Here is a 26,966-nt window from a genome sequence, read left to right on the forward strand (position 1 = left end):
GGAGGCCAAGTGGTGTGTGGCCTCCAACACCCCCCCGGCGAGGGAAGCCTTTTTTTTTTCCTTTTTTTTTATTTTTTTTTTTTTTTAAATCAACGGAGACGGCTCAAGGGCAACAAAAAGAGTGCATAGAAAAAAAAATCCGGCTCCTCACCGCTCCGTGTTCTTGCTCTTATTTACGGATGTATTTATTTACTCATTCTTTTTTTGTTCATAAGTATTTTTTCTGCCGCGTGGTGTAATAATGCTGTGGTGGTTCTCTCTTTTTTTTTTCTTCATCTGCATCACTCTCCCATTCATCCTTGACCTTTCCTTTACCATCATTGTCATCCACCTCGTCCTAGTTACAGTAGAGCCCCATTCAGCGCGAGAATTAGGTGGATGAAGCGGCCGCTTAACTGAATAAAGTAACCAATATGAAAAAATATTTGGTGCAGACGTGGGTCTGACTTTTGGGTTTGATAATTACTCAAAATAATCACTCACATTAAAAAAACAACCCTACGATTGGCTGAGCTCTGAAAACACACTTGTGATTCGCTGGGAGTCCGGTGACGTCATCGCCGGCGCTCACCTGGCCAGCGGCCTCGCTGCCTTAAGGCAGTGTGTCACACTGGCTGTTTTCTTCTAACCGTTGTGGCTACTGGCAACGCCCGTGCACCCATCCAGGAGCGAGTTGTCGGTTCACCGTAACTTGGTGTCACACTGAGCCCTTTTCTTCCCACCGCTTTGGCGGCAGCTTGGACAACCGGCAAGTCCAAATTTTCCTGGTGTGCATCACACACAGCCAAGGTCAGTTGCCCGTATCCACATCCACAACGTAAACAAAGCACTTGCCCTGTATCAACATGGCGTAAAGTAAGGGCTCTCGCAGCTTGTGCCGCGCATCATGGCAGCTTGGCGCAATTTTCAAAACTCAGTCGTGGTGGCTGCTCGCGCTAACTGAGGCTTTCGCGCTAATTAATTTTTTCCTTGGTAGATGGTGGCTTGTGCTAATTGATCTCGCGCTAACTGAGGCTTTCACACTAATTAATTTTTTTCTCGGTAGATGGTGGCTTGTGCTAATTGATCTTGCGCTAAGTGAGGCTTTCACGCTAATTAATTTTTTCCTTGGTAGATGTTGGCTTCTAATTGATCTTGCGCTAAGTGGGGCTCTACTGTACTTTTTTTTTCTTCATCCGCTTTGCTCTCCCATTCATCCATTTCCTTGTTCTCTCATTTACTGTCATTGTCATCCACCTCGTTCTAGTTACCTTTTTATTTTCCTTCATCCACATCACTTTTTCTTATTTTTTTATTTTCCCTTCGACGCTCTCATTTACCGTCACAAGGATTACCTTTTGTTCTCGTACGCAGTCTTCCATCTGTTGCACTCTTCTGGGTGTGACCAAGCTATTGTGTTTATTTGTATATCTACAATATTTACTTATTCATTTTTTATTTATTATGTATTTTTACTGTTGCAGGTTCAATCACACACTCTTAAGCTTACGTGGAGGAAAACTGGTCTCCCGGCCAGGTGGTCACCAACCTTGTGGCCACGGACCTTGATGCCTGGGACCTGGGCAAGCTGAGATACACCGTCCTGCACCAGACCTCAGAAGCAGCCGTCACCATGAACAAGGAAGGTAGAGAAAGACTGAATCTACTTCTACTCTTGAAAGAGATTCGTATGGAGGTTTTACGCATTAATGTTATTGTTCATAGTTATAGTGGAAGTAGTAGTAGTAGTAGGAGGAGGAGGAGGAGCAGGGAAAGGCAGCAGAATAAAGAACTAAAGAAGGAGAAAAAAAAGAGCTGGAAACCTGCCTTTTTTCCCTCCCACATATCATTGAAGTTTTCCCTGAGATCATATTACAGTAACTTATCTCTTGACCTGCATCTCATACCTCAAGAAAACACATCACTAGAGCATGCTGTTGTGAGGCCTTGATTGAAAGACACCCTAAACTTAACCTAACCTAACAAAACCCTCAACAGTTACCATACATCTTGACTCAGAAAACTCATATTTGCTTCCTTACTAATGAGACTTTCTATATAACAAAGAGAGGCCATTCTTTGTTGATTCATATTGAAAGACACCCTAAACTTAACCTAACCTAACAAAACCCTCAACAGTTACCATACATCTTGACTCAGAAAACTCATATTTGCTTCCTTACTAATGAGACTTTCTATATAACAAAGAGAGGCCATTCTTTGTTGATTCATATTGAAAGACACCCTAAACTTAACCTAACCTAACAAAACCCTCAACAGTTACCATACATCTTGACTCGGAAAACTCATATTTGCTTCCTTACTAATGAGACTTTCTATATAACAAAGAGAGGCCATTCTTTGTTGATTCATATTGAAAGACACCCTAAACTCAACATAACCTAACAAAACCCTCAACAGTTACCATACATCTTGACTCAGAAAACTCATATTTGCTTCCTTACTAATGAGACTTTCTATATAACAATGTGAGGTCATTCTTTGTTGATTCATATTGAAAGACACCCTAAACTTAACCTAACCTAACAAAACCCTCAACAGTTACCATACATCTTGACTCAGAAAACTCATATTTGCTTCCTTAGTAATGAGACTTTCTATATTACAATGTGAGGCCATTCTTTGTTGATTCATATTGAAAGACACCCTAAACTTAACCTAACCTAACAAAACCCTCAACAGTTACCATACATCTTGACTCGGAAAACTCATATTTGCTTCCTAACTAATGAGACTTTCTGTATAACAAAGTAGGGTCATTCTTTGTTGATTCATATTGAAAGACACCCTAAACTTAACCTAACCTAACAAAGCCCTTAATAATTACCATACATCTTGACTCAGAAAACTCACATTTGCTTCCTTAGTAATGAGACTTTCTATATAACAAAGAGAGGCCATTCTTTGTTAATTCATATTGAAAGACACCCTAAACTTAACCTAACCTAACAAAACCCTGAATAATTACCATACACTTGACCCAGAAAACTCATATTTGCTTCCTTAATAATGAAACTTTCTATATAACAATGTGAGGTCATTCTTTGTATTTATACCATATAGACTTCACCCCTTTCCAGGCAGTCTATACACTGAGACACCCCTGAATCGTGAGTCCCTGCCCGTGCACAGCCTCAAGGTGTCCGTGATGGACGAAGAGATCCAGGCCAGCTTCACGGTGGTGTGCGACATGAACAAAAACCCACCAGTCTTTACGCTGCCGGAGTACCAGGCGAACATCATGGCTCCCAGGACGACCATTCTTAAGGTGGGGAACAGGGAGGAGAATATAGGGAAAGAGGAAGAGAAGCAGAGAAAAAAAGGGGGAAGGGGAGGAGAAAAAAAAGAGATGAGGAAGAGGAAGAGAAAAATCAAGCCTCTGTGTTGGATAGTGGAGTGTTTCCCATGTGGTATTGGTGTGCTGGATATCCCTTCACTGGTAGCCTGGTAACATACACTCCCAGGTCTTTCTCTGCCTCTGTGGTGGATAGTGGAGTGTTTCCCATGTGGTATTGGTGTGCTGGATATCCCCTCCCAAGGTGCAGGACTTAAACTTCATTGAATTGTAGCAGCCACTTTTTGTTCCATTCCTGTAGCTTGGTGATGTCTTCTTATAGGAAATCCACAGTCAAAGGGTTAAATTCATTGTCATTATTTTTGCAGCCAGGAGAAAGCCAGAAATTACAAGAGGTTAATATGCCTTCTCTCTAGGTCATTGGTGTTAAGCTCACCGGGGAGCTGAGCAGTTGGACATCACCCAAAGACATCATATTGAAGGTCGCTGGAATTCTGACAGTTAAAGGCGGCACCGGGGCAATTGTTGAATATTTGGGGCCTGGCGTGGACTCCATCTCCTGCACGGCATGGCCACGATATGCAACATGGGCGCCGAGATCGGTAAGGTGTGAAGGGGCTTCGTGGTGCAGTGGTTAGCATGCTCAGCTCACAGCCGAGAGAGTTTTATGACCCTGGTGGTAGTGTGACCCTTCTTCTGTACCATGAACCTCAAGAACACTTATTAGAACCCAGAGAGCCTGAGTTCGATTCCCGGCAGAGTGGAAAAATTTGGGCGGCTTTTCCGATACCCTACGCCCCTGTCCACCCAGCAGTGTACCAGGCATTAATGGGGGGTTGTGTCCCGTCTCCTGGGGTCTGTTCCCTTCTCCTATAATTCCTTCCCCTTCTGTCTCTCTCCAGCATATGACCACAGATGTTGCGCCCACTAAGCAAAACTTTCCAACTGTTACCTTCTCCTAGAATTACTTCCCTTCTGTGTCTCTCCGGCATGTGACCACAGATGTTGCGCCCACTAAGCAAAACTTTCCAACTGTTCCCTACTCCTATAATTCCTTCCCCTTCTGTCTCTTTCCAGCATATGGCCACAGATGTTGCGCCCACTAAGCAAAACTTTCCAACTGTCCCCTTCTCCTATAATTCCTTCCCCTTCTGTCTCTCTCCAGCATATGGCCACAGATGTTGTGCCCACTAAGCAAAACTTTCCAACTGTTCCCTTCTCCTAGAATTCCTTCCCCTTCTGTGTCTCTCCGGCATGTGACCACAGATGTTGCACCCACTAAACAAAACTTTCCAACCCTTTCCTCATCAAACTTATTTACCAACTTGTACAGTGCAATCAAATCTCCTCTCTCCCTTCTTTGTTCCAGTGTCGTCAAGTCCATCTCCCTCAATGTCTTCATACGTCATATTCGAGAGTTCTGGGACCATTTTGTTGCAATTCTCTGTCTTGAGTCCAACATCATAATCTTCCTTTGCATAGTTTTTCCTTTTTTCCTTATATGCCTCATCTTGGTATTCAAATCCTTCCATAGTTTTCATCTGTCATAGTTGATGCCATTCTTTCCTAAGGGGCACTCGTGACTGACTCCTTCATCTAACTCAACATTTTTCTGTGAAAATTAGGTCAAGTCTTGATGGTTGGTCATCTCCTCTTAGCCTTGTTTCTCCTTTAACCCACTGCATCAACAGATTATCACATCAGGTGTGTGTGTGTGTGTGTGTGTGTGTGTTTAGCTAGTTGTTGTATTTACCTAGTTGTAGTTTTATAGGGCCTGGGCTTGACGTTCGTGTGGTCCCGTCTCTGTATCTACATTTATCCAACTTTTCCTTGAAGCTTTGCACACTCCTTTCTGATACTACATCCTCACTTAGTCTGTTCCAAACCTCTGTACTTCTTTGCGGGAAGCTATATTTCTTTATGTCTCTCAAGCATCTTCCCTTCCTCAATTTTGACTGTGTCCTCTTGTGTTCCTGGTGGTAATTTCTTCTTTTAGTAGTAACTCCTCATTGTCTACTTCTTCCATTTTTCTCAATAATTTGTAGATTTGTATTAGGTCTCCTGTTTCTTCTTTGTTCTAGTGTTGGTAAGTCCATTTCCTTTAGTCTCTCCTCGTATGTCAATCCCTCCAGCTCTGGAACCATTTTTGTTGCCATCTTTTGTATTCTTTCCAGTTTCTTGATGTGTTTCTTCTTATGGGGAGACCACACTGCCTCTGCATGTGTGTGTTTGTGTGTGTGTGTAAGATTGACTGACTGATGAATGAATGACTGTGAGATTAAGGCTGGTATTACAAGACACTTTCCCTGCTCACATCAGCTACTTCTAAAGGTCAAAGGGGGATATCAGTCAGGTTCTAATGAGTGTTTTTCAGGTTCATGGCACAGAAGAAGGGTTAAACTACCACCAGGGTCATAAAACCACCCCTGGAAATGCCCACAACTCCTGTAAAGCCTTGTCAAATATGTGTTCTTGGGCGGCTAAATGTCTAATAATGCGACCCTAAGTAAATAACTTCCTGATGGAGTGGATGATTGACTTGGCATCTTGTAGCTTTACTCTCAGCCATTTCAAGTTCCCGACTGATGTACTAACACCCTCAGATTGGCTACAGTGAAGGTCGTGGCAGAGAGTGTACTCAAACTCCTACTGTGAGCTACTTCTGCTGCCTGCGCCCTCACCACCCCTGTGAAGGACGCCCAGCTGACCCAACCCTCCACGGTGAGTCTGTCCCACTTAATGTTGCAAGAGTTATCCGTATACCTTCACTCTCATGCTCTCCCTATGTCCTGTGCTGTCCAACTTAATAATGTGAGATTTAACTGGTGTTTTCACTATCATCTTTATAGAGAGTCTGATTAAAAAAACTAATGCAGGAGTTGTGGTGTTTTTTGTTCCTGTTGAGTGCCTGGACTTACCATCTGTCTTGTGCTGTCCAACTTATTGATGCAAGAGTAATGGTGTTATTTGTTCCTGTTGGGTGCCTGGACCTATCAGCTGTCTTGTGCTGTCAAACTTATTGATGCAAGAGTAATGGTGTGATTTGTTCCTGTTGGGTGCCTGGACTTACCAGCTGTCTTGTGCTGTCCAACTTATTAATGCAAGAGTAATGGTGTTATTTGTTCCTGTTGGGTGCCTGGACCTATCAGCTGTCTTGTGCTGTCCAGCTTATTAATGCAAGAGCTGGCCTGTATCTTCACTCTTAACCCCTTCACTACGGTTGGCCAAAACAGCGCCCCGTGCCATATCCGGGATCGCCACGCGCGCCAAATTTCAAATGTTGATATTGAATATAACAATTTTTCAGCCATACACTCAACATAATCATCATGTATTATATAAGAAAACATGCAGAGTGGACCATTATTATACAGGCAGTGCCACACGTGGCCACTTGGTGAACTGTCAAAGCAGTACTTTCCATAGAATTCAAGTTATGTACTAGAGTGGATCTGAGGCTGCCTCCAGGATACAAGGCCTTGGCAGAGTCACCGCTCTGAGCCTACGACCACTCACTTATTACCTCGACACGATTTCCTGACACTACTATTTGACCTGGAGAAAAACTGAAATCGGGCAGGAGCGTGTGCAATATCATCGGCTTGGAGCGATGGCGGCACCATGGCCGTGTATGTATCTCGGAGACAGCTTCAGACACACACTATTCTATAACTTGAAATCTATGGAAAGTACAGCTTGGAGTTGAGTGGCCATATGCCTGTATAGCCAATGCAGTCCATTAAATGGTGCACATAAAGAAACTCACTACGGCCGGGCCAAAACAGCACGCCGCGCCGTATCCAGGATCGCCGCGCGCCAAATTTCAAATGTCGCTATTAAATATAACAAGTTTTCAGCCATAAACTCAACAGAATCATCATGTATTATATAAGAAAACATGCAGAATTAAATGGGGCATATAAAGAAACATAAATTAATTGATAATTTTGAGATGTAAGCAAAAATATAGAGATAAAATAACTTGTATATTGGTTAAAGCGAGCCAGGACGCAGTATGCGCATCCTGGGATGTGGTAGCACGAGGGACACAGTATACACGTCCTCGGGTTGTAGGTGGTAAGACTTCCCTGTGTCCTGTGCTGTCACCTCTGTAATGCAAGTGGTGGACAATATGAGATACCCTTTGCCTCACAGTTAATGGCCACATAATGAGGTAGAGGAATGAGATAAAATTCATATAAAGCCGTATTTTTGAAAAGGGGAAGGGAGGACTCAAGTGATAAAAGATGGCTTTATTTTGTACACTTTTTACTCCTTTTTGAATAAGAACATAGCAGGCAGTAGCTTATCCAGTAGACTATTAGTGCTGCCTCGGAGAATCTTGGAACCATTTGCTGAACTGAGTGCAGACCAACGTGGCTCACGTGAAGCACTTACGAGACTTGGCAACAGAAAACTCCTCAGTTGTATCCTTGACATGCTAATTTCCCTCAGTGACTCGTGCTGCTCAGTACTCATTAGAGAGAGGCGGTTCAATCTTGTTTGAACCATACTGACTCTTACTTCTTGAGTCTAGTTAATTTTGGAAAGGAGCGTTCACCACTGCAGTTGGTAACCATTAGAGTTAAATAAATCTTCAACGCGATCTCGACATTAGGAGAACAAAACCCAAAAGAATGAGCAACTCTCAGACGATACAATGTCATCTCGTAAAGGTCTTGTTGAGATCCAGCAACAGTACAGCCGGATCGGACCGCAACAGCACTGATCCAATATTTCCCAAAATATATAAGGTACGTCAAGTTTGCAGTATATTGACAGGCCAACATTCGCTGCAGATTTATCTTTACTCAATGTTATGATAACCCCTCGAATGTTGGTCTGTGAATGTGCCGGCAACTTAACGTACACCTATTGAATACACACCAGCAGTGCGGTCACTTCTGAAAATAAAAACTATTTTATACCCTTTGTCATCACAATATATTATTATACTCAACACCATACCAACGTACTACTGGCTTACTCATGAGTACAGATACTATTGATGAGAGGCCAAAACTCACACTTAGATTCAGCTGTGCACTTGTGCCTCAACCGCCATTAAAGCTTTTTTCTGTTATTGATATTTAATATAATCTATACTACTAAACTTTTATCTGCATTAATAGGTTACATATTATGTATAACACACCCCTAACTTACCCTACAGACAGTCAAGGAAATACACATTTTAACCCGTCCGCTGCAATTGGCACGGATTTGGCTTTCACTGGTAGCCTGGTGAACTTATACTCCCAGGTCTTTCTCTGCCTCTGTGGTGGATAGTGGAGTGTTTCCCATATGGTATTGGTGTGCTGGATATCCCTTCACTGGTAGCCTGGTAACATACACTCCCAGGTCTTTCTCTGCCTCTGTGGTGGATAGTGGAGTGTTTCTATATGGTATTGGTGTGCGGGATATCCCAGCTCTGGTAGCCTGTTAACATACAGTCCCAGCAGTTTCTCTGCCTCTGTGGTGGATAGTGGAGTGTTTCCTATATGGTATTGGTGTGCTGGATATCCCTTCACTGGTAGCCTGGTAACATACACTCCCAGGTCTTTCTCTGGCTCTGTGGTGGATAGTGGAGTGTTTCCCATATGGTATTGGTGCTGGATATCCCTTCACTGGTAGCCTGGTAACATACACTCCCAGGTCTTTCTCTGCCTCTGTGGTGGATAGTGGAGTGTTTCCCATATGGTATTGGTGTGCTGGATATCCCTTCACTGGTAGCCTGGTGAACTTATACTCCCAGGTCTTTCTCTGCCTCTGTGGTGGATAGTGGAGTGTTTCCCATATGGTGGTATTGGTGTGCTGGATATCCCCTCCCAAGGTGCAGGACTGCATTTTTCTTCATTGAATTGTAGCAGCCACTTTTTGCTCCACTCCTGTAGCTTGGTGAGGTCTTCTTGTAGGAAATCCGTAGTCAAGGGGTTAAGAGAATCCATCGCCAGGACCTTCATGCTATTCAATTTACACATGTTTATGTCTGCTGGAGCCTTGGGTCCAGCTGCAACACCCACAAGTCCGGATCTGGACCGCGGGCGGCCAGTTGAGTTGGGAAGCCCTGGACTATATGCCGTATATGGTGTACTACAATGCCAGGCTTATTATACTATGCCCTAGTGAAGTTTCCTATATTTTCTTATCCCGGAAGCAGCGACGGGCCAAATTTGTGCCGTGACATAAACCCCCCAAGATAGATGATACATAATCTGATCACAAATGCATTGATATATTATATTATGGAATGGTTTGTGTAAGGGTGATTTTTTCATTTTTCTCGCTTAGAGGACCATTAAGAAACATGATCCCGCAGCTACGGGTTATATATAGTAATATCATATATAATAATATTACAAAAATTAGGAAAATGAGTAATTATTTTGTCTCAGCCTTCTGTGCCCTAGGGCAAAACTTTAGTTACTAATTTTTTACGTTCTGCTGGCCTGTACCACGTGCTAAATGTGCTACTAGGTTAATTAACCCCTTGAATGCGGATTTCTACAGTTAGACATCACCAAGCTACTGAAATGGAGCAAAAGTGGCTGCTACAATTCAATGAAGAAAAATTTAAAGTCCTGCACCTTGGGAGGGATATCCAGCACACCAATACCACATGGGAAACACTCCACTATCCATCACAGAGGCAGAGAAACCTGGGTGTTACCAGGCTACCAGTGAAGGGATATCCAGCACACCAATACCACATGGGAAAACACTCCACTATCCATCACAGAGGCAGAGAAAGACCTGGGAGTGTATGTTACCAGGCTACCAGTGGTATATCCACACCAATACCACATGGGAAACACTCACTATCCACCACAGAGGCAGAGAAAGACCTGGGAGTGTATGCTACCAGGCTACCAGTGAAGGGATATCCAGCACACCAATACCACATGGGAAACACTCCACTATCCATCACAGAGGCAGAGAAAGACCTGGGAGTATGTTACCAGGCTACCAGTGAAGGATATCCAGCACACCAATACCACATGGAAACACTCCATCCACCACAGAGGCAGAGAAAGACCTGGGAGTGTATACCAGGCTACCAGTGAAGGGATATCCAGCACACCAATACCATATAGGAAACACTCCACTATCCACCACAGAGGCAGAGAAAGACCTGGGAGTGTATGTTACCAGGCTACCAGTGAAGGGATATCCAGCACACCAATACCACATGGGAAACACTCCACTATCCACCACAGAGTCAGAGAAAGACCTGGGAGTGTATGTTACCAGGCTACCAGTGAAGGGATATCCAGCACACCAATACCGAATGGGAAACACCCACTATCCACCACAGAGGCAGAGAAAGACCTGGGAGTGTATGTTACCAGGCTACCAGTGAAGGGATATCCAGCGCACCAATACCACATGGGAAACACTCCACTATCCACCACAGAGGCAGAGAAAGACCTGGGAGTGTATGTTACCAGGCTACCAGTGAAGGGATATCCAGCACACCAATACCACATGGGAAACACTCCACTATCCACCACAGAGGCAGAGAAAGACCTGGGAGTGTATGTTACCAGGCTACCAGTGAAGGGATATCCAGCACACCAATACCATATGGGAAAACACTCCACTATCCACCACAGAGGCAGAGAAAGACCTGGGAGTGTATGTTACCAGGCTACCAGTGAAGGGATATCCAGCACACCAATACCACATGGGGAAACACTCCACTACCCACCACAGAGGCAAGAAAGACCTGGGAGTGTATGTTACCAGGCTACCAGTGAAGGGATACCCAGCACACCAATACCACATGGGAAACACCACTATCCACCACAGAGGCAGAGAAGGACCTGGGAGTGTATGTTACCAGGCTACCAGGGAAGGCCAAATCTGTGCCAATCAAAGCGGAAGGGTTAAACCGACACTGAGTCACTTGGGGCCATAAACTTACTCACCAATACCCTTATACTGGCTCACTATGTTACATAATAAGAACCACTACCAGGGCTGCACATATGAATCTTACCAGGGCACACACTAATAATTATTTGTCCTGGTATAGTGTGGCCAGTTCTTCTGGCTCCGTGGTGTAGTGGTTAGCGTGCCTACCTTTGAATCTACTGGCCAGGGTTTGAATCCCCCTCCCTGGACAGTCATTTGTAGCCCACTTATGAATTTTCCCCCAGAACATTTGGGTAAGAATGAATTTTGTCATAGGTAGGTGAGTAGGGCTATGTTATGTTCATCCTTCCTTACCGACGGGCTAAATGTACCAAATGTTAGACCTTACTGTATATCTATCTAGTTCTCTCTCTCTCTCTCTCTCTCTCTCTCTCTCTCTCTCTCTCTCTCTCTCTCTCTCTCTCTCTCTCTCTCTCTCTACCTCCTCTTTCCCTCCCCCCCATCTCTCTCTCTCTGTCTCAATCTTTTTATTTCCTTCATCATTTCTCTCCCTTCCTTCCTTCCTTCCTTCCCAGTGTTCCTTCGTCCACCCTCATACCTTCCTTCCTTCCTTCCCAGTGTTCCTTCCTTTTCATTGTCATTCTCCCTTGTGATGTTTTCCTTTCCTTCCTCCAGTGTGCCCCTGAGAGCTCCCTGCAGCACAGCGAGTCTCTTCTTGGACGGCTCAGAGGCACAGAAGATGTAGCCAGACTTGCCGGCCAAACCCGAGGGTGAGTCCACACCCTGAGACACTTATGTTAGCCTGTCTGTCTGTCTGCCTCAACAACCCTCACCTCGTACAGGAAACTGTTAATTAAAAGATGAGACACTTTTTGTTAGTCTGTCTACTTAAAATTAATCTTGTCTTGGTCTGTTTACTTGGTCTAGACACAGAAAGTAATGACATCAAGATAATTATGGAACAACAATGAGAATAAGTCACACATCTGCCCAAAAAATACTCAGACTCGTGTGATATATATATATATATATATATATATATATATATATATATATATATATATATATATATATATATATATATATATATATATATATATATATATATATATATATATATATATACACAGCAGTGGGTCTCAGCAGGCCTGGCAGACCATGGTGTTGTGGAGTCACTCAGTACAAATATATTACATTGTCAATATCTAGGTAGGCAGGGAAATTTAAGTCCCTGTGTGTGTGTGTGTGTGTGTGTGTTTTCTATGTAATATATACATTCTCTCTCTCTCTCCCTTCTACTTATAATTTCTTCTCCCTTTTCCTCCACTTACCTTCTTCCTCTTCCTTACCTCCTTCCTTCCTTCCTCCTCCTTTTCTTTCTCTTCCTCTGCTCATTACATTTTCTTCCTTCTTCCTCCTCCATTTGGTTCTCCTTTTTCCTCCTCCTCTTCTTCCTCTTTTTCTCATATTTATCTTCTTCAGCAGTTTCTCCTCCTCCTGTTATTGCATCTTCCTCTTTTTTCCTCATTTGGTCTCTCTTACCTCTCCCTTCTATTCCTAATTTATTCTCCATTTTCCTCAACTTACCTCCTTCCAATTAGTTCTCTCCTTCCTCTTCTTTCTCTTCCTTGATCATCACATTTTCTTCCTTCTTCCTCTTCCTTGCCTCCTTCCTCCCTCCATTTGGTTATCTCCTTCCTTCCTCCTCCTTTATTCTCTTTCTCTGATCATCACATTTTCTCTTCCTTTTTCCTCTCTCATATTTCTTTTTAGCATAGTTTCTCCTCCTCCTCCTTCTGTTATTGCATCTTCTTCATTTGGTATAGCTCTCTCTCCAATCCATTAATACAGTTATTCTCCTCAGGTGTGTGTTGATGTTGGGACCAAGAAGAAGAAGAGGAGGAAAAGGAGGAAGATGATGATAAAGGCAACAGGAAGATCAGAAGAAGAGGAGGAAGAATGGAAGAAGAGAAGAGAACACACACACACACATATATATGACAAACACCTTTTTCTATATTTTTCATTTTTATTAGTCCATACAACATACATTAGCTATATACATATAATACAACATATGCATAACTCTATACCTTAGACCAGAGGAGTGAGTGAGTGAGACTCGAGATAGAGGTGCCCCCCACTCTCTCTCTCTCTCTCTCTCTCTCTCTCTCTCTCTCTCTCTCTCTCTCTCTCTCTCTCACCTCACCACAGCTCACAGGACCCTGATGTACCCCCACCGTATGTTGACAACTGCCCACAGACACATATCCCCCCAGCCTCATGAAGGACCCCCTTCTCCTTCCCTCCCCCCCTAGCCAACATAGCACCCACATAGCCTTATCAAAGTTACTATGTATATGTATGTATGTGTGTTTTTCTATTAATGAAAAGTTAATTTGTAATGTTTGTGTGTTCTATTCCTATGAGAGAGAGAGGAAGAGAGGAAAAGGTAAAGAGGGAGAGAGAGAGAGGAGGTAAGGGAAGGAGAGAGATGAGAAAAGGAAAAGAAATAATGTAAGAAAGAACAAAGAAATTTACAGATAAAAGAGAGAGAAAGGTATCAGAAGGGAGAGGGAGAGAGGCAAGGTAATAATATTGAATAGTAAGTGTCTCAACTAACCTACTAACTAACTATGGGATGACCAGAGAAAGAGAGAGAGGAGATATCAAAACAAGGCAAGGTAAGGCGTAGGGTATCGGAAAAGACGCCTAAATTTTTTCCACTTGCCCAGGAATGGAACCCGTGCAAATATAGAAACTGTAAGCAAGTTGAACATTTCTCTCTGCAAGTTATTTTAGTCAAGTTAAAAAGCCCACTACTGCTGCACTTTGTAAAATTCTACCCATACCCGTGAATAATATGACCCCATAAGACCCCACTCACAACCTAGCAACCTCAGTGCCTCGGAGTGCGTCGCCAAGTGCTGTGCGGCTATACAGACATCATGCACACAACATACATAAAAAAAATATATATATACCTACGTTTACTAGCTTCGTCGTTTTATTATTTTACGTTTTTTTTAAATTTTCGCTGCTTATAACGGACTTTCGCCCTAAGGACTAAGTTCCCCAAACCGAAAGTGTGTATCAAGACACCTCTCCACCCATTGACCTCTCTTTTGGCTACTTTACTTTTAACTTTTATAGGAGGGGAGAGTAGCGTGCTTAATGGGGACTCTTTATTGCCCTTGAGATGTGTCCTCTGATGTGGAAAAAAAAATAAATAAATAAATAAATTAGTCCGTTATATCGAGGGTTTACTGTACTTGTGTTGAGAGCCTCCATAACACCGTGGGCCGGGCCAATCCGCTACCCACTGAGTCAACTAGCCTTGTCAAACGCACCATCAAAACTGTATGTAAATCTATGTGAGTGTAACTGTATGTATCTAACTGTATGTGACTTTAAGCTTAACTATATATACACTTCTCTGTTCCTTCCCTTCCCTTCCCTTTCCTATCCTTTCCTTTCATTTCCTTCCCTATCCTTTCCTTTCCCTTTCCTTCCTTTTCCAATAACTTTACAACGGACTGGACTGCTCCTTCGTACTGTGACCTCTTGTGACCTTTCCTTGGACTGGGGTGACTGGTTCTTGAGTCTTCCAAGATGGCCTTCCTTCCTTTCTTCTGTTCTCCCTTCGTTCTTCAGAGCTGTAGATAAAGACGGTTATTAGTATATTTTTTCATTATTATTATTTTTTATTCTTTCTTATTCTCTTTCATCCTCTCTCTCCTTATTCCTCTTTCCTCTTTCCTTCTCTCCTCTCCCTTCTTTTATCTCTCTCTCTCTTTGTCTTATCTCCTCTTTTCTTCATATCTTTAATTTTATCTGTTTCTCCCTTTATCGTCCTGTCTCTCTCTCTCTTCCTTTCCTTCCCTTCCCTATAATTTCCTCTCCTCTCCATTCCTTTCCCTTCCCTTCCTTTTCCTATCCTATCCTTTCCTTCCTTTCCTTTCCTTCCCATTCCTTTCCTTCCTTTCCTTTCCTTCCCTTTCAATTCCTTTCCTTCCTTCCTTCCCTATCATTTCCTTTCCCTTCCTTCCTTTTCCCTATCTTTTCCTTTCCTTCCTTTTCCTTTCATTCCCATTCCTTCCCTTCCTTTCCTTCCCTTCCCTTCCTTTCCTATCCTTTCCTCCACTCATGACAGTCTGCCCTGAGCTGCCCCGTCCCAGCCCTTTGGTTAGCAGTTAGTCCAGCCCCTGATCTTGGCCAGTGGGGAGGGCTTGACCCTCCCCCACAAAAACCTATACCTGCCAAAAACAGAATATAAAGTGCAGGTCGCGGCTAACCGTTGGAGGGAACGTCTGGAGCCTTTTGGTTGATGATCGACTGCCCTACCAAGGCTTACCTAGTGAATGCTTACTTAGTTATCCCTGACCATACAAAATGAATTCCCAATGCACTTTCCAGCCTATGTCTTATTGGCAGGGCCGGATTTAGGTATCCTGGTGCCCTAAGCACACCCGGTAACATGGTGCCCCATACCACAAGGATAACACATATGTTTTATTACACATCAGAAATAAATAATAAATAAATAAATACCATTGGTGCATTGGAAAATGCTTTTATTGACACGAAATATAATAGTGGGCAGCAAGATCAACTAATGAAAATATAATTCATAAGAAACATTTGTGAAAACGTTACCAAGGTATAACATACATTGAACACCTACAATACTGTAATTTATCCGCTAATATATATTGTTGCAACACAACACATAATTACAAGATAGTGTCAGTGGTAACTACTTTACCATATGTTTCCATGTCTAATGAATGAAAATCTAAAATTCATCCACAACGTTAAGCCAAAATAATAACTTGAAGGTTTTCAAACAGTTCTCCTTCTAGACTTGTTGAATGCAAAACCTTTTATGATATCCTCAAAAGAAAGCTGTCTAACAAAATCGGATTCAATACTGAGTAATGCTAAAGAATCTAGTCTCTCCTGGGTCATGGTTGTTCGATAAGGGTTCTTGATCCTTTTGAGCAGTGAAAATGAACGTTCAGCAGAACAGTTAGTTACCATCATTGAGAGAAATATTCTTAGTGCTATGGCAGTGTTAGGAAATACAGCCTGAATTCCATCGTTTACTATTATTTCATACAACTGAGCATGGGTGTAGTCAGGTTTCTCACTTTTAGCACGGAGGTAAGTGTGAAACTGTTTTACTTGTTGTCATTGTTGGACATAGGTCTTCTGGATATGTTTCCGCCAACTTTTCTGAGCTTGTCTGGTATTGTGAATCTGATAAGTTCATGTCATTTAGAAAAGAAAATCGTTCTGGCAACTTGCTTATAAACCATTCTACTACTCATTTGCATCTCTAAAGCATCTATTATTACATTAAATGTGAAAATTTTAAATTTTTCTCTAGCATTTAGCTCTGCCTCTGGAGCATTTCCATCATTTTTCTGAATCTTTCTTTTTCTTTTGCGGGCACTTATATCTTTGTAATTGACTTCTGGAAGAAGTTTCTTAGCCATGGTTTCAAATTTGTCAAACTGATCCCTGATTTCACGCAGCTGACTAGATAATGTAGTGTACAGATCTGCACATACATTCAAGTTTAGAGATGGGTTTTGTAGAGTTTTACTAACAGCATGAAAATGCCCTAAATCTCATTCCATAACACTAACATCAATGTGAATTCAAGTTCTTGCATTTTGTCTGATATAGCTCCAGCATCTCGAATTGTCTCCCCCTTCTGAGAACTGTCATCCATGATGTTTTCCAAAGCCTCAAGAATGCAAGAATATGACTTTAAAATGGCACTGGTTGCAAAGTAATGGGCTTCCCAGCCAGTAGATGATAAAGATTTTGTCACGTGTTGCCTTTTAAGTGAGATTTAAGGACTGACCATCGATGGGTAGAGCTAGAAAAAGAAAGTATATACTAACTGAACAGTTGAGAAAAGTTAACTGCATTCAAGCAGTTGTCGACAGCACTACGTCCAACTGTTGAGAGAATGAGCTGCACAAGGAATAAATGCAGCATATTTGTTTTCCTCAAGAATTTTTTGTTGCATACCTTTGTAGCGGCCCGTCATGTTAGCTGCATTGTCATATGATTGGCCTCTACACTTTGAAAAATCTATCTTGCAAACATTTTTTAAAAAATGCAAAACCTGGTTTGCCAACTGTTCGCCAGTGTGATTTTCTAACACAAGAAATGACAAAAATCTTTCAACTGGTTTTCCATCAAGCGGTGAGACATATCTCAGGATAATACTGAGTTGGTCAGTGTGTGATAGGTCTGGTGTGGAATCAACGGAGAGGCTAAAGTAACCTGCAGTGTTTGCTTCATTCACGATAGCTGAAAGAACTCTACTACTCATGAGGCTGATTATTTCATCACATGTAGTCTTAGACAACATGACGTAATTCCACTTCCTGCATTCCCATATTTAGTAATATGACTTGCTAAAATGGATCAAACTCTGCAATAAGTTCTAACAGCCCCATGTAGTTTCCATTATCAGGGAGCCAAATTTTCATTTTTCCTCTGAAAGCAAGCCCACGTTCAGATAGTGTTCTTATGACTGCAATGGCACGCTGTAGAACATGATGCCAATAATCACGCTCCGCCTTTATTTGCTCTTCGCTTTTGTGTCAGACCACGCCCTTGTCTCCTGATTAAGTATTTGAGCATACAGTCCCTGTGGCCAGAGCTTTTTTCATGATGTTCAACCATAACAGGATTACGCCAGTCACTGAAACCTTGCTCAGCAAATACAGTTGAAGTACTTGAGCCGAACAACTTGCATACAAAGCAGAAGACAGAGTCTTTGAGGGAGAATACACAACCACTCTCTTGAACTTACTTCACCATTTGGTATTTTTTGTAGAAAATATTTTATTTGAGCAGTACCTTGTCTGTTTTCATTATTGAAAGTCCGCCTAGATTTTTCGAATGACGAGTCATGGTGCTGACAGTCTGGTCCTTTTTCAATCCAGTAGCTTGTATCATCACTACTGAATTCTCCCCAACCTCCAGGATCTGGTTTTCTGTTATTAGTCACAGCTTGGACACTTTCATCTGATTTGTCTCTAAACTTTACAGAAGCATTGTAATCATCAGTAAATGACTGGTCAGCTACAGTTGAATCAGTTTCTGAAATCTCTGAAGCCCTTTCTCACTGTCAGTAGACATATGAACAAATCTCTTCTTTGGTCACATTTTGCGATTGACTGATATTTTCTTCATTAGGAACACTAGATGTACCCGGACTTGCTTTCATAAAACTGGTCAATTTTGGAAGTTTCTGATCAGAGTATCAGTTTTCTGCTTATTTTCTTTGTTAGCTTGCATTTTTTTAGCTCCACTGAGCTGATGGCTTATGCCTTCATGATTGGCTAGCCTGTTGAAAAAAGATAAAAGCTATGGTATAGCAATGGCTACATTGAAATTTAGGTCAAACTATGGTTAACCCTAACCCAACCCTAAGCTAACCTAACCCTAAGCTAACCTAAGCCTAACCCAACCCTTTGCGCTTAAGCTAACCTAACCCTAAGCTAACCAAACGGAAAAGTTTGAATTCACTTCAGGGTGAAACTTTCTGCCCGTGGTGGAAGTTAGAGAGACCGTATCTAAGTAATAACCAATAGGGTCCAAGGTCGACCCCAAACAAAACCAATTTACGTATGAGCTGTGCATCATGCATGACACGCACTTTCTATGCATATGAAAATTATTCATTTTTCGTGTGGAGGCTATATTGTATAGTTTGACCGAAATTTACTTTTAAATGTACAATAATTAATAGTAAAATTCCATGAAAATTAAGAAACAATATCTAGAAATAAAAATATATCCGCCAGCCATCTGCCCGCCATCGAGAAATAGTCACATAAACCTGCAACAATTTTCCCACTTGTATGACATTGTTGTCTATGGGAGATGCTAAAAGCACATTCAAATTTACAACTAGCTACATATGTCGGAGAAGACGTTGCTAGGTCCCACAATTAACCTCATAATAACTGGACACGAGGAATATATGTATACAACCGAACACGCATGTTTGACTGAGATTTCGCTTGAATAAACTATACTCTTACGGGAAATATCTTCTATATTGTATTTGTTTATATATTTTGGCTGATTTACAAACTTACCTTGATATTTGTATAATTTTGTACATTTCAAAAAATTTACCTAGTTTTATGTGTATTTTGTATATCTATTTTCATACAAACTCAAATTATTTGTATGTATTTTCTGTATACTATTTTAATACAAATTTTTAGTTATGTTATGTGTATTTTATATTAAATTTATTTTCATTCAAATATATATTATTTTATTGTGTTGTTTTGTTGAAGGATTTATATTGATACAAATTTACATTTATTTTATATGTATTTTGTATATATATTTTTATACCTTTTACATTATTTTATTTATTTTGAATATATATTTTTAACTAAATTCATGGTATTTTATGTGTATTTGTATATATATTTTCTATATAAATTTACATTATTTTATGTGTATTTTGATATATTTTATTACAAATCACCTTATTTTATGTTTTATTTTGTATGTGTATTTAGTATATTTATATTTATCCAAATACACATTCTTTTATTAGTATTTTTGTTTATTTATTTTGATACGAATTTCTACACCATTTTTCTTAGGTGTATTTGAATATATATTTTTTTAGACTTATTTACATAATTTTATATGTATTTTTAATATATATTTTAATATAAATTTACTCTATATATGTATAGTACATGATAAATTTACATATCTAAATGAACAAAATTCTAAAATAATGTAAAGTTGTATGAAAATATATATAGAAAATGCACATAAAATAACGTGAAATACAAATAATTATATATATACATAAAATGATTTGAATTTGAATGAAAATGAATATAAAATAAACTTAAAATAAAAATTTATAATGAAATATATATACATAATACATATAAAATAATTTTATTTTTTTGCAAAATATAAATACCAATACACATAAAATTACGTAAATTTCTATAGAAATATATATACAAAATACACATGAAATGTTGTAAATACGTATAAAATATATATACAAAATCCACATTAAATAATAATGAATTCGTGTCAAAATAAATAATTAAAATATCAATAAAAGAATGAGTATTTGTGAAAATACGTACAAAATACACATAAAATAACGTAAATTTGTATAAAACTATATATAAAATACTCAAAAATATATTAAATTTGTGAAAATAAATATACAAAATACACATAAAATTAGGTAAATTTGTAAAGAAATACATATACAAAATACACATAAAATAATGTAAATTTGAATGAAAATAAATAAACAAAAACACTTAAATTAACATAAATTTAAATAAAAAATATATAAAAAATAATCAATAAATAATGTAAATATGTATAAAAATATATATACAAAACACAAATAGAATAATGTAAAATCATTATTAAAATAAATACACAGAATGTAAATAAAATAATGTAAATTTGTATGAAAATAAAGATGCAAAATACCCATAAAATAACCCTTTTTTTAAATATACAAAATACACATGAAAGGATGTAAATACGTATAAAAATATATATACAAAATACACATTAAATAATGTAAACTCGCGTCAAAATAAATAAACAAAATGTCAATAAAAGAATGTATTTGTATGACAATAAATATACAAAATACATAAGACAACATAAATTTGTATAAAACTATATACAAAAATACACAAAAATAATTTAAATTTGTATGAAAATAAATTTACAAAATACACATAAAATACTGTAAATTTGAATGAAAATACATTAACAAATACACTTAAAATAACGTAAATTTGTAGAAAAAAATATATACAAAACACAAATAGAATAATGTAAATTCGAATCAAAATAAATACACAGAATATTAATAAAATAATGTAAATTTGTATGAAAATAAAGCAAAATACCCATAAAATAACACTTTTTTTAAATATATATACAAAAATACACATAAAAAATTTATTTGTATTAAAATAAATATACAAAATACACATACAATAAGATAGATCTGTATTGAAATAGATATGCAAAATACATATAAAACAATGTAAATTTGTTTCAATATATATATACGAATACACATAAAATAACGTAGATTTGTATAAAAATATATAAACAAAATACACGTAAAATGAAGTAAATACGTATAAAAAAATGTATACAAAATACACATAAAATAATGTAAATTCGTATCAAAATAAATAAACAAAATACCAATAAAAGAATGTGTATTTGTATAAATATAAATATACAAAATACACATAAAATAACGTAAATTTGTATAAAACTATATACAAAAATACACAAGTAATTAAATTCGTATGAAAATAGATATACAAAATACATAAAATAAGCTAAATTTGAATTGAAATGTATATACAAAATACATAAAATAATGTAAATTTGTATCAAAATATTTATAAAAATACATATAATAACGTAAATTTGTTTAAAAATATATAAACAAAATACACTTTAAGTAATGTAAATACGTATAATAAATATGTACAAAATACACATATAATCATTTAATTCGTATCAAACTAAATAAAAAAAATATCAATAAAATAATGTAAATTTGTATGAGAAAACATATACAAATACATATAAAATAACTCTAATTTCTATAAAATATATGTCCAAAATGAGCGTAAAATAAATTAACTTTGGATAAAAATATATATACAAACACACATTAAATAATGTAAATGCGTACATAAAATAACCTAAATTTGTATAAAACTATATACAAAAATACACAAAATAATTTAAATTTGTATGAAAAATATAGAAAATACACATAAAATTAGGTTAATTTGTATTGAAATACATATACAAAATACACATAAAATAATGTAAATTTAAAGAAAATATATAAACAAATACACATATAATAACGTAAATTTCTATGAAATATATATACAAAATACATTAAATAATGTATATATGTATAAAAAATATATACAAAACACAAATAGAATAATGTAAATCGTATCAAAATTTTCGTAATTATATGTATTTTTATAAATATTTTGATACAAATCTACATTATTTTATGTATTTTATATACATTTAATTCAAATTTAGCTTATTTTATCTGTATTTTGTATATCTATTTTAATACAATTTAATTACTTCTGTGTATTTTGTATATAGTTTATATAAATTTACGTTATTTTATGTGTATTTATATTTATATTTATAAATACACATTCTTTATTGGTATTTTGTTTATTTATTTTGATACGAACTTACATTATTTTATGTGTATTTTGTATACATTTTATACGTATTTACTTAATTTTGTGTATTTTGTATATATTTTTATAGAAATCTACGTTATTTTATGTGTATTCGTATATATATTTTGAAACAAATTTACATTGTTTTATATGTATTTTGCATATCTATTTCAATACAAATTTACCTTATTGTATGTGTTTTTTGTATATTTATTTTAACACAAATTTAATTTTTTGATGTGTATTTTGGTATATATATTTTAATAAATAAAAAAAATGCGTTATTTTATGGGTATTTTGCTTCTTTATTTTCATACAAATTTACATGATTTTATTAATATTCTGTGTATTTATTTTGATACGATTTTACATTATTCTATTTGTGTTTTGTACATATTTTTTTATACAAATTTACGTTATTTTAAGTGTATTTGTTTATGTATTTTCATTCAAATTTACATTATTTTATGTGTATTTTGTGTATGTATTTCAATACAAATTTACCTAATTTTATGTGTATTTTGTATATTTATTTCCATACAAATTTAAAATATTTTTGTTTATTTTTGTATATAGTTTGATACAAATTTAGGTTATTTTATGTGTATTTTGTATATTTATTTTCATACAAATACACATTCTTTTATTTATATTTTGTTTATTTATTTTGACGCGAATTTACATTATTTAATGTGTATTTTGTATATATATTTCTATACGAATTTACATCATTTCATGTGTATTTTGTATAGTTTTAAACAAATTTATATTATTTAATGTGTATTTTGTATATATATATATTTATACAAATACACATTCTTTTATTGGTATTTTTTTTTTTATTTTGATACTAATTTACATTATTTTATGTGTATTTTGTATACATTTTTCATACGTTTTACTTAATTTTATGTGTATTTTGTATATATATTTTTATAGAAATCTACCTTATTTCATGTGTATTCGTATATATATTTTGAAACAAATTTACATTGTTTATATGTATTTTGCATATCTATTTTTGTGTATTCTGTATTTATTTTTGTTATACATAGAATAATGTAAAATCGTATCAAAATAAGTACACAGAATATCAATAAAATAATTTAAATTTGTATGAAAATAAAGATGCAAAATACCTATAAAATAAAGCATTTTTTTTTTAATACATATACAAAAATACACATAGAATAATTAAATATGTGTTAAAATTAATATACAAAATGCACATACAATAAGGTAAGTTTGTATTGAAAAAAAAAAACGCAAAATACACATAAAACAGTGTAAATTTGTTTCAAAATATATATACGAATACACATAAAATAACGTTGATTTCTATAGGAATATATATACAAAATACACATGAAATGATGTAAATACGTATAAAAATATATTCAAAATACACATTAAATACTGTAAATTCGCGTCAAAATAAATAAACAAAATATCAATAAAAGAATGTGTATTTGTATGAAAATAGATATACAAAATACAAATAAAATAACCTAAATTTGTATCAAACTATATACTAAAATACACAAAAGTATTTTAAATTTGTATGAAAATAAATATACAAAATACACATAAAATTAGGTAAATTTGTATTGAAATACATATACAAAATACACATAAAATAATGTAAATTTGAATGAAAAGACATAAACAAATACACTTAAAATAACGTAAATTTGTATAAAAAAAATATATACAAAACACAAATAGAATAATGTAAAATCGTATCAAAATAAATACACAGAATATTAATAAAATAATGTAAATTTGTATGAAATAAAGAGGCAAAATACCCATAAAATAACGCATTTTTTTATTTATAAAAATATATATACCAAAATTCACATATAAAAAAAAATTTGAATTAAAATAAATATATAAAAAACACATACAATAAGGTAAATTTGTATTGAAATAGATATGCAAAATACATATAAAACATTGTAAATTTGTTTCAAAATATATATACGAATACACATAAAATAACGTAGATTTCTATAAAAATATATATACAAAATACACATAAAATGATGTAAATACGTATAAAAAAATGTATACAAAATACACATAAAATAATGTAAATTCGTATCAAAATAAATATACAAAATACCAATAAAAGAATGTGTATTTGTATAAATATAAATATACAAAATACACATAAAATAACGTAAATTTATATAAAACTATATTCAAAAATACACAGAAGTATTTTAATTTGTATGAAAATAGATATACAAAATAAGGTAAATTCGTTTCAAATTCAATAAACAAAATTCAGATAAAAGAAAGTATATTTGTAGAATAAATAAATATACAAAATACACATAAAATAACGAAAATTTGTTTGAAAATATATAAAAAAATAAACAAAAATAATTTCAATTTGTATGAAAATAAATATACAAAATACACATGTATTTTGTATATCTATTTTCACACAAATTAATTACTGTGTATTTTTGCATATAGTTTATATAAATTTACGTTATTTTATTGTATTTTTATATTTATATTTATAATACACATTCTTTTATTAGTATTTGTTTATTTATTTTGATACAGTTTACATTATTTTATGTGTATTTTGTATACCTTTTTTATACGTATTTACTTCATTTTAGGTGTATTTTGTATATTTTCATAGAAATCTACGTTATTTTATGTGTATTCATATATATTTTGAAAAAATTTACATGGTTTTATATGTATTTTGCATATCTATTTCAATATAAATTTACCTTGTATGTGCATTTTGTATATTTATTTTAATACAAATTCAAATATTTTATGTGTGTCTTGTATAAATATTTCTATAAAAATGCGTTATTTTATGGGTATTTTGCATCTTAATTTTCATACAAATTTACATTATTTTATTAATATTCTGTGTATTTATTTTGATACGATTTTATATTATTCTATTTGTGTTTTTATATATTTTTTTATACATATTTACGTTATTTTAAGTGTATTTGTTTATATATTTTCATTCAAATTTACATTATTTTTTGTGTATTTTGTAAATGTATTTCAATACAAATTTACCTAATTTTATGTGTATTTTGTATATTTATTTTCATACAAATTAAAATTATTTTTGTGTATTTTGTATATAGTTTTATACAAATTTAGGTGATTTTATTTTTATATTTTATATTTATTTACATAAAAATAAACAATCTTTTATTGATAAAATTTTTATTTATTTTGAATATAATTTAAATTATTAAATGTTTATTTTATAAATATATATATTTTATACGTGTTTACATCATTTGATGTGTATTTTGTATATATATTTCTATAGAAATCTACGTTGATTTATGAGTATTCGTATATAGATTTTGAAATAAATTTACACTGTTTTATGTGTATTTTGCATATTTTTTCAATACAAATTTACCTTATTGTATATGCATTTTGTATATTAATTTTAATACAAATTTAATTATGCTATGTGTATTTTTGTATATGTATTTTTATAAAAATATGCTTTATTTTATGGGTATTTTGCATTTTTATTTTCATACAAATTTACATTATTTTATTTATATTCTGTTTATTTTTTTTGAAACAATTTTACATTATTCTATGTGTATTTTGTATATCTATATTTATATGTATTTACTTAATTTTATGTGTATTTTGTATATATATTTTTATAGAAATCTACGTTATATTATGTGTATTCGTATATATATTTTGAAACAAATTTACATTGTTTTATATGTATTTTTGCATATCTCTTTCAATACAAGTTTACCTTATTGTATGTGCATTTTGTATATTTATTTCAATACAAATTTAAATATTTTATGTGTATTTTGGTATATATATTTTTATAAGAAATGCGCTATTTGATGGGAGTTTTGCATCTTTATTTTCATACAAATTTATATTGTTTTATTAATATTCGGTGTATTTATTTTGTTACGATTTCACATTTTTCTATTTGTTTTTTGTATATTTTTTTTTTTACATATTTACATTATTTAAAGTGTATCTTGCATATATATTTCATACAAATTTATTATCTATTATTTATTTTCATGCAAATACACATTCTTTTCATGATATTTTGTTTATTTATTTTGACACGAATTTACCTAGATATGTATTTTGTATATATATTTTTATACGTATTTACATAATTTCATGTGTATTTTGTATATATATTTCTCTAGAAATCTACGTTACTTTATGTGTATTCGTATATATATTTTGAAACAAATTAACTTTGTTTTATATGTATTTTTGAATATCTCTTTCAATACATATTTACCTTACTGTATATGCATTTTGTATATTTATTTCAATACAAATTTAAATATTTTATGTGTATTTTGGTATATATATTTTTCATCTTTCTTTTCATACAAATTTACATTATTTTATTGATATTCTGTGTATTTATATTGATAGGATTTTACATTATTCTATTTCTTTTTTGTATATATTTTTTTTATACACATTTACATTATTTAATGTGT

General features: G+C 34.8%; 1 protein-coding gene and 1 long non-coding RNA gene across 3 annotated transcripts; one reads left to right on the forward strand and one right to left on the reverse strand.

The window, feature by feature from the left end:
- The first annotated feature begins 1,476 nt into the window (after nucleotides 1–1,476).
- On the forward strand, nucleotides 1,477–13,283 carry LOC126992185 (uncharacterized). 2 transcript variants are annotated; one of them, XM_050850847.1, is made up of 6 exons: nucleotides 1,477–1,625; nucleotides 3,081–3,268; nucleotides 3,712–3,902; nucleotides 5,899–6,016; nucleotides 11,846–11,940; nucleotides 13,035–13,283. In XM_050850847.1, exons 1-4 carry the CDS (start codon nucleotides 1,613–1,615, stop codon nucleotides 5,948–5,950), a joined length of 444 nt encoding a protein of 147 aa, XP_050706804.1. In that variant the 5' UTR covers nucleotides 1,477–1,612; the 3' UTR covers nucleotides 5,951–6,016; nucleotides 11,846–11,940; nucleotides 13,035–13,283. The 2 variants fall into 2 exon arrangements, with proteins under 2 accessions (XP_050706804.1, XP_050706803.1); XM_050850846.1 differs by having other exon boundaries at nucleotides 3,712–3,897; nucleotides 13,035–13,282.
- Nucleotides 10,110–11,116, reverse strand: LOC126992186 (uncharacterized). Its single transcript, XR_007746333.1, has 3 exons — nucleotides 10,724–11,116; nucleotides 10,428–10,526; nucleotides 10,110–10,239 (listed from the first exon to the last, which is right to left on the reverse strand). It is a non-coding gene; the product is annotated as an uncharacterized LOC126992186 (long non-coding RNA).
- Nucleotides 13,284–26,966: the final 13,683 nt, after the last annotated feature.

This window comes from Eriocheir sinensis, unplaced genomic scaffold, assembly GCF_024679095.1.
Source record: "Eriocheir sinensis breed Jianghai 21 unplaced genomic scaffold, ASM2467909v1 Scaffold414, whole genome shotgun sequence".
In the NCBI taxonomy this organism is placed as follows: Eukaryota; Metazoa; Arthropoda; class Malacostraca; order Decapoda; family Varunidae; genus Eriocheir; species Eriocheir sinensis.